This window comes from Ricinus communis, chromosome 7, assembly GCF_019578655.1.
Source record: "Ricinus communis isolate WT05 ecotype wild-type chromosome 7, ASM1957865v1, whole genome shotgun sequence".
NCBI classification, from domain to species: domain Eukaryota; kingdom Viridiplantae; phylum Streptophyta; class Magnoliopsida; order Malpighiales; family Euphorbiaceae; genus Ricinus; species Ricinus communis.
The window spans coordinates 6042325-6052508 of NC_063262.1; the positions used below are offsets into that span (position 1 = coordinate 6042325).

Sequence of the window (10184 nt, forward strand, 5' to 3'; positions counted from 1 at the left end):
TCTTGATGCTCATTTAAAATAATGAGATAAAAGCCTACACAGAGCTGGAGGGAAGCAATCGTAAATTTCCCTATAAACTAAAAGAAAATCATGTTTTGCTAGCTAATCAGCAACACTATTTGCAGACTTGCAAGTATGTTTAAAAACAAAATACTGGAATATCTCTCTTCCATCACTGCAGCACATTCCCAGGGAGTTTCCTCATTGTGGCGACCCTCACTGCCTCCCCAAGTGCCAGAGCTTCTGCTTCTAAGCTTGTTCTCCAAATACATAAAGTTTGGCTTTCTTGATCTCCAAATACATAAAATATCTCACTACACACAATTGTCCAAAAAAGTAACAAAAGGATAAAAAGAACCAATTGATGAGCGGATATTATTCGAGTAACTGGATTGAATTGAAAATTTTGAAGGCTGTAACCTACACTAGAAATGTTCCCCTCGGACAAAGAGCCATGTAAGTCCAAACAGTAAGAATTTGGGATTTAACGAAAAGAATGAAATTCAAAAAAAAAAAAAAAAAAAAAAAACCCTTTTGGTCACTTTGCATATATTAGTCCTGACCTGCTATTCTATTTCTAGGTCAAACTTTTTATTAAGGGTGAAACCTGGGACAATGTTTTTTTTAACATGGCTTGAAAAATGGTACCTATTCAACTAGGACTACTTGCTGCCTCCAGACATTAGGAAACATGGGCCAATCCTTCTCTGTTCATCTAGAGACTCAACAGTGCTACTTGTTCCAAGTTGGAATCGAACAAAAACTTTAAGTAAAACCACACTAACCACATCTTAGATGACATTGACAAAATTGATGGGATGATATACAAATTGGCTGCTGTGATAATTTTATTGCTGAATAGTTGATGGAAAACATTAACAGTGCTGGATAAATTTCTCTCTTTGTTTTTTGGTTTACGAAGTAACAAGAGGCATCGTCCAAATGGAAATATATAAATACTGTCGGTTAAGTTTATATGGATCCAGAGTTGAGATAATTTATGTAGTGTTAAAACAATTACTGTCGGATTATTGTGGTCTTGATAAGCAACAAAGTTGAACAAAAAATCAAACTTGTTATTGCCTCGAGGATAATTATGCACTAGTTCTAGGAAGCATATAATAAGTGAAAGCATATGTAGGAATTCAATCTGAGAAAACCTTTTCACGGCTAGGTAGTGCAAGAAAGCTTTTATCAGCTTCAAAATGGAGGACATTGGTTCAGCTTTTGTGCTCAAATTCAAAGCAACTATTTATTCACCAGTCCCACACATGTTTGATGAAGATGTCACAATCATGGGTCTCGATCGAAATTTAGTTCTGGCTACAATCAACCGACCATAAGTTAGATTGAAAAGGCTTGAAGATAAATTTGAATACCCTTTTTCTTTTTTCTTTTTTTTTTTTTTAAATGTTTGTATATTTATTTATTTATTTATTCTTTTTGAGAAAGGATAGAGGAAGAGCTCTCACAGTATCAATTATAGGTTCTGAAATATGGCAGCCGAATTGCTTTCATCATTAACATTTAATGTCAGGTCCATAATGCGGTAAAAGTATTAAAACCTGATATATGAAAGAACCTATTGTATTTCGTATATTATGGGAGCCATAGCAAGTACCTACGTTATTTCAGAGCAGAAACTACAGCTATAATAAAAACATGCAATTATCAGTTATATGTTTTTACAAATAAAGTCATCCTTGAGCTTAATTTGGAAGGGATAAATAATTATATAGGATGATGATAGGCTCACCAAACATAAATATATGTAAGGTTCAGTTAAACATGTCTTTAAACCTGAACTTCTAATTAATTAATACCAATCATGTTCACATGTTTTCTTTTTCATAATTGGCAAATCAAATTAGTACCTTAAAATCTGAAGTCAGAAGCATGTGTATTATTGAGAGTTACCTAGTTGGTGGAAACCACAGAAACAAGCTACTGCACCCAAGCTAATGCTAATAATTTCAGTAATAGCCCAGTATGGACTGCTTTTCTTCAGAAAATTCAGGTCTTGGGGTTTGCTTTGGATATGCAAAGCAAGTAATACAGACAATGCATTATCAGTTTAACATTAGTGTGCATATACATATATATTATATAAATGTATATGATAATGTAACAATAGTATGATCAATCACTATCTTGATCCAGCTAACCTTTGACTCAGATTCCCACATTTAGGACCACATTTCCAGTACTCAGCTTTAATTGATTCTGGTGTTTGATTTCCCTAATGAAGCAAAGGATCTTCAAGTGTATATCTTGTTGTTAAGTTTGGAGACCATAAGAAGCAATCTATCCAACTGTAGTATATTTTGCCAGTAAACTTCAAACATCAATCCCCATATATAGAACTGGTAAAAACAACAAAACTTGCCTGCTCCTTTACAACTTACCTAATATAAGCAATCAGGTTCCCCCTTCTTCCCTCTACTATATATATGTATATATGTTTAACTTCACCATTACTTTGCTATAAACTTGACCACCTTACTTATTGAACTGTGTCATATAATTAGCACGTACATACATATGCAAAACAAAAAAGAAAAGCTGAAAAAGAAGGGAAAGACTTAACTATAAAGAAATGAACTTGCTTTGGAGAAGAGATTCTAGAGATCTTTAATGAGGATTCTTTTCTATATATATTCAGCAAAAGCTGAATCATATTCAAGTGATGGTATTAGTTGAAGAGTTGCAGACAAAAACTGTGTGCCCCCTTCTGTTCTATATATTTCTTTTGAATTTATAATTTTAGAGTTTCTGTTGCTGCTGAAGAGAGCCCACATGTTCCCTTTCGAGCAAATTTAGTTGTATATAAATTATAAAAGAAAAAGGAAAAAGAGGAAAGAAGTTAAAAAAATAAAATAAAATGAGAGATTGAGTTTTTGAGACCAAGCTTTGGATCTATCGACTTTCTCGAACATGAACTTTAACCAACATTTTGAGTTTGAGTTTCCTTTGGAGTGTACAACTGTTGTTGCTGATGCATTAATTTTCTTTCCCAAGAGAACATATAAAATTAAATATGTAATAAACACTATACTATATACATTCAAATATTATATATATTACTTAATTAAATAGTATAATAGATACTGCATAAGGATGCATAAAATTATAAATAAAAAAAGACATTTTAAATTCAGTTTCTTTCCTTCCCAAGGTGACCCATCAATGATCATACATCTGGGTTTACCTTCTGTATCTGTAATCGATCATGTGATTATTATACAGTCCATAACAATCACTTATATGTATATTTATATATTCTGAAAAATAAAATGTATGTATATATATATATATATATATATATATACATATACAATAAAATTTTGAGAAATAGAGAAGGGGAAAAAGAAAAAGGAAAAATTATCATCAGCTTCTGAGCTGATCATGACTGCAAAAGTAAATGCAGTGCAAAGAGAGAGCAAAAAACTTGGCAGCAAGAAACAGAAACAGAACCAGTAGGAAGCTGGTCCCATGGGGTGAAGAAGCTTTAAGTTTGGTCGAAACATTAAAGCTATAAAGAAGTAAAGACAAGCAGATGAAACAAAAAGGAGCTTAGAAGAAGGAAAGAGAGCTAACAAGAAAAGCCCAGAAGCAAGAACAAAGAAGCAGCTTAAAAGAATCCCACATTGAATGAGTAAATAGGAAGGATTTTCTTTTCTATTGAAGAAAGCAGGAGAATAAAATATAAATATATCACTCATTCAAATGATAGCTCCCATAAAGATTCTACAAAAACCCTTTCTCTTTTTCAAACTATCCATGGTGAGTTCACGATATGCGTGCGTGTATGTATATATATATATAAATATATAAACTCAAGAAAGAAGGTAAGGAGAGGTGTGCAACAAATTAAAGGAAACTGCAGCTATCAAATGTTGTTACCTGGGGAACTTAACTAAATTGCTCAAAGAAAAAAAAGAACGATATACGCAAATGCAAATGCAAGATATCAGTCCTAGCAGCAGCTTCAAGCATGGAAAGTACTGATATAGACTGAGACATTAAAGAATTAAAAGAAAAGAAGAAAAAGCTCACTTACCAATTTTCATGTAGTAGTAGTAATTGTAGCAGTCATCAGTTGCTCACTCACTTACTACTGTCTCGGTGCAGAAAACAAAGCAAAAATAACCACTGAAACTCAAGTAAAAGAACTGAGAAAAACTGAAAATAGGCTAGCCATCATCAACATTAATCTTCTTTAGAGTACTCTTAAACCATCCGCCATTAAAATTGCACCATTCTAATCCCATTGATAAACCCACCGCCACCTCCACTCCAAGAAGAGAAATAAGGCAGAAACACTAGTAAAATAAACAAAAGAAGAACCCTAAAAACAAGAAGAAAAAAGAACTAGCTAAAAATCCTGAGATTGCAGCAGAATTCTGATCAAAGTCAACTTCATTTTAACACCTTGATTCCATAATTTCTAGGGTTTCTTACCAAGAGTATGCTTATTGTTATGCATCCAAACCTTAAGCACATGCCTCTTAACACCAGTCTCATTACAGAACTGCTGCACCACAGCCTCGTCATGTTTCTGAATCCTCCACCCCAGTCTTTCCGCAAGTGCCAACATTCTTTCCTTTTGCTCTTGACTAAACTTTGTCCTAAACCTCTTTCGCGAAGATCCTCCGCTACCGCCACCGAAACCACCACTAGGATTCGACACATCCTCTTGATCTTCCCTACTCTGACCTCCTCCCGACGTTGATGGCAATGCTAATGGCCTTTGTTGTGGTGGTGCCACGTGGAGGTATCCAGCTGGAGTTCTATAATACGGTGCGAATTGTGGAATCTGGTGGTGGATATGGTGTGCGTGTGGGTGGTGAAAGAACAGTTCTCCTCCTCCACCGCTACCATGCGGTGCTGGTGGTGGTGGTGTTGATGAGTCGTTGAACTCTTTTCGGTGAAAGTTTCTGTGACAGTTACACGCGGCACATTTAAGCGCGTCAAGAGTACCTTCAGCGCCAGCAGCCATAAACTCACCACAACCATCCACCGCGTGTCCACCGATCCCCACCGCGTGGTTCTTTAAGCACTCTCTATACCTCGCCTTTGCTGCTGCTGCTGCTGCTGTTGTTGTTGGTGTTGTTATTCCAGCCGCTGCTTCAGTTACTCCTGAACTCGCTGTCATTTTGACTCGCGATGAATTACCTAACGAATCGTAGCTCGCTGGTATTCCCATCTCTTCTTCTTCTTCTTCTTCCTCCTCTTCGTGCTCTTCTTGATCCTCAAACTCCATCACTCCACTCTCTATCTCTCTCTAAAAAAATACTACTTGTTTTTGAAAGAAAATAAAAATTAAAAAATAAAAACAAAAAGAGAATAACTGTGCTAGTTTCTTAGTCACTAATTTTACTTGAGCGAGGATTAAGATGATAAGAGGGATTGAGAGGATGTGGACATGATTTTCTTTTTTTTTTTCTTTTTTAACTCTCTCTCTCTCTCTCTCTCTCTCACTGCAAAAGGGCAGTGTGTTCTTAATTTTTTTTCCCCTTCAATCCCTCTTCATATACTTTTTCCCCTTCTTCAAATCCCCTCTCATTTCCCATTTTCCACCGGCTATAACCGGTCAAACCCCCTTTTTTTTAACCATATTGTTATTTCGGTTTACTACGCCGTTAAAGTGCAGTCGCCACTGTTGATATCAGTAGCATGAGGTGTAGTAGCAGTGTGGTGCTGCGCACACACAAAAAGAAAAAGAAAATTGGAATCCAACGGCCACGCGCCCTCCCACGCTCTTGTGGACACTGGAAAGTAGTAGCAGTAACTATTGCTTCTTTTACTCCTTAGCGTGTGCTCTTTGTTCACGTCATCCCCGTACAGTTTCCAGGCGCGTGATGTGTAGATGATGGGGTTTGGGGAAATATCCTGGCTTAGGACACGGAATTACTTAGGAAAAAAATAAATTGTCGGCATTTAAGGCAGCTCGCCTACGTGCGCTCAATTCCGACATAAGTGACGCGCGTTTGGCGTCAACATGCATTTAATATTAGGTTGTCCGTGGAACTGAGAAAACAAAGAGGATTAGAAAAGGGAAACGGTTGCTAAAGATAAACGCACGATAAAGAGCGTGAAAGACACGCTCTACGCGGTTATACTAGTTAATACGAAAAGAAAAGGAAAAACAAATCAACGGGGGTAAGAATTACGGGAGGGTCTCTGTGTATACGACCATCTCATGTAAGAGACAGAGACAAGAAAGAGGACATCAATGTCTTTAAGGAAAAATAAAAAATTGTCGGAAGGAAGGATGTTTGACATTTGGTGGTGGTGATATATGTTTTGTGTTATAAATCTGTGCCTGAAAGGAGCATATAACTGGCTTTGGCTATGCTGTTTGAAGTTGAAGATGATGCTCGGAGTCAATGGTGTTTTCGCTTGTCAGCATTTTAGAAGAAAAACTGTTGTTTTTTTATTTATTTTATTTTTCCTACATTAATTGCTCTTTTCTTTTCACCTATGCCCTGCTTCTTGTTATAATATTTTGGAAGTATTTTCAAAAATATACTAAAATAAAATAAAATTCATTTCAGTGTGTAATTTTTTTTAAATACTGTTTTTCTATTTTTTTTTTTAAATCTACACTATGATTGTGTTTCATCTGTTTTTTTATTTTTTATTTGTATCTTGATTATTTTTCTGTTTTATTTGTTTTTTTAATTATTTTTAATTATTTTTTGATTTTTTTATTTAAAAATAAAACCAATTTGGAATAAAAGCATGTATTTTAACACAGTAAGAATTTAGAAAACGAACATGAATATTTGATTTAAAAAAACCAAAAACATGGATATTTCTAATATCTTCTTAAAGTTTTATTTAAGAAGAGAAAAAAGAAAAACAATAAACTAAAAATAAAAAGACTAAATGTTTCGTAGTTTATTGTTGGTACTAAAGTTATTCGCAGGAATTCGAACTCAACTGGAGCTGATTTTACCATTTTTTATATAATTGCATGTGAAAATTTTACGTTTTTCTACCAATTTTATAAATCCTTTTTAAATAAATTACTTTTAAAATTTTTTTAAATTTTTGATGACTTTTACAGAGATTATGATTTAATGAATGACTTTTACAGATTTTATTTAAAAATATTTTTATCAATATTGATAGACTTTTATTGATTTTTACAGACTATTATTTATCTATTATTTAATTATTTAAAAATAAATTTAATCATTTTATTTTTATTATTTTCTCCCGTCTTTTCTGTGTACTTTAAACATTATCCCACGTAATATTATATGCAAAATAACAAACTTCATTTCATTATTATATCAAATTATAACAATTTTAAATTTTTTTATCTCATAACACAAATGCTATTTTTTTTATCAAAAGAATAATTTTTTTTAATAAAATTATCATATTATAATTTATCTTCAATTAAATCACTAAATTTATGTATTCGTTATATCTTTTTGTTACTTATTTGATAAATACTTAAACGACAATTATGTTTAGCAACAGAAAAAAAATTATCCAAATAATCTTCCTAATAAAATCTAGAAGTCTACATATAGTGGGGTTATTTGCTCAAAATAATTCATTAAAATAATTCATTTTAAATTCATATTTTTATGAGGCCCTTTTAAAATTATATTAAATATTTTTAATTAATTTATATATATATGAGTACAAGAAAATATTATTATTAAATAACTTTTAACTTCTAAAGTTTCATTATTTCTTATATATTTTAAGATGAAGAATATAGTAAAGAGAAATGAAAACGATAATGTAAAAAAATTTAAAAAGAAGAAAGATGAGTTAAAAAAAAAATCTATTGAAATCTCGATGAAAAATGAAAGAGAAATCTTGAGAATTTTTATTCATAATAATCATAAAAAGTCATTAAAAGTATATGAAAGTTCATGTCTATAAAAGGTTAAATACTAGCTTACTTTTAAAGACTTTTAAAAATATTCAAAAGTCTATATTAAATACCTCATTACTTATATAAAGTTTTCCAAAGTCATTATTAAATACATTTTGACTTTTAAACTCCATCAAAATTTTAAAAAATATATAATTTATTTTCTTTTCAACCAATTGGTAGGATGTAAATTTAAAAAGGTATTACTAGAGAAGTGAGAGACGAATATCTTTAGAATGTATATAGCAATAAATACAATATATTTTTAATTTTATTAAAGCATCCAATAATAATTTTTATATATGTTTTTATTATATAATAAATAATTAGTTTTTTATTTTTAAATTATCTTGAAATATGTGTATTTTAATAATAATTTCTATTTTATTATCTAGTTAAATTTTTAATTATAAAGTAAAGAAAAAAATTAAATAAAGAGATAATATCATTCTAAAAGAAAAAAATTAAAAAAATAAGAGAAAAAGATAATAAAATATACTTAAAAGCCATTTTTTTCTTCATTAAATTTAAAGAGAAAGAATGTGGCTTTTAAGTCATTTTAAAAAAGGAGAATTAATTAGAGAGTCTCTTGAAAGTTTAATTTTTATATATACTCTCAATAATAAAGAATTAGCATAATTTAATAGCTTGTTAGAGAATTTTTTTACTATTCATTGGAGGGCTAACGGGCAGGCCATAGACTACACAATAGAGGGTGGTTATCCTTTACACTCACTATAAAGGTAAAAATTCACCTAATACAGAGAAAAAAATTCAAACTCATAACCTCTCACTTCTAAAAGCAAACGCTATTGTCACTTGAGTTAGGTCTCAATTGTTGTTAAAGAGTATTCTTCTATTAATCTTTGCTTAATAAATATTATTTCTATTTCAAATAAATATCGTTTAAGATTTATACATAAAGATTAAATATTTTATTAAGTAACCTCAATTATAGTATATATATATATAAAGAATGTCAATTTTTCTTATGAGGTTCTATTTGGCAACATTTTATAAAGTCATATGGAGTTCAATAAAAAAATATATGCGACTTTGACGTAGTTATATAATAATTTATTATGACATAAAATACTGATCAAATTAAATGATCATATTAAATGTATTCTAATATTAAATACTATTAAAATACAATAAAAAATTAAAGTGTTTATTAAAATAAAATGATAGCTAAATATAATTAAAGAATTAGTGATTATACAATACCACTTATTTACTATATATATATATATATATATATATATTTTATTAAATTCAAAGTTATTAAAGTAAAATGGTAATATTAAATTCTTATTAAAATAAAATATAGTTAAATATAATTATTTTCGTATTATATAATATATTTATAATTAAAATAATATATTTTAAATTAAAATTTTAAATTATAAAATTATCAATAATTGTGCAATAGCATAAGTAAATAAAATGATATTACTAAATACTTATTAAATTAAAATAGTAGCTAAATATGATAAAACATTAGTGATTACATGATGACACTATACTAATCAAATAAAACGATCATATTAAGTTCATTCTAATATTAAATACTAATCAAATAAAATGATATAATTAAAGTGGTTATTTTAATAAAATGATAGCTAGATATAATTAAAAAAGTAGTGATTTTACAATGCACTAATTTATTATATATATCTATTGTTTTTTTTTATTAAAACTAAAGTTATTAAAGTAAAATGGTAACATAAATGCTTATTAAAGTAAAATATAGCTAAATACAATTATTTTCATATAATATAATATATCTATAATTAAAATAAGATATTTTAAATTAAAAATTTAAATTATAAAATTATTAATAATGCATTAGCACAAGTAAATAAAATAATATTATTAAATTCTTGTTAAAATAAAAGAGTAGCTAAATATAATAAAAAATTAGTGATTACATAATAACACTAATTTACTATATACTTATTATGAATTTTCCAATTATTTTTTATAACTATTAAATTTTTAATTTAATAAGTAAAACAATAATATTAAGCGCTATTAAAATAGAATAATAATTAAATAAAATTATTTTTATAATATAATATCTTTTTATTAAAATAAAATATTTAAAAATTTGGATCATAAACTTCTTATTAGTAATTGTACTTTAGCACAAATATATTGCTAGTAATTTAATATATGATTAAAATATTTTTTATGAATAATTCAAGATTGCTATAAATTTTACTATCTCACTCAATTATATTTTTCTCTCTCTTCTCTATTAATATTTTATTTACTCATAATG

The 10184-nt window shown here is 29.3% G+C and overlaps 1 protein-coding gene across 1 annotated transcript; it reads right to left on the bottom strand.

The window, feature by feature from the left end:
• Positions 1-4002: 4002 nt before the first annotated feature.
• Positions 4003-5675, bottom strand: LOC125370723 (zinc-finger homeodomain protein 2-like). Its single transcript, XM_048377332.1, has one exon. The coding sequence runs from the start codon at positions 5261-5263 to the stop codon at positions 4448-4450; it is 816 nt and encodes a 271-aa protein (XP_048233289.1). The 5' UTR covers positions 5264-5675; the 3' UTR covers positions 4003-4447.
• Positions 5676-10184: the final 4509 nt, after the last annotated feature.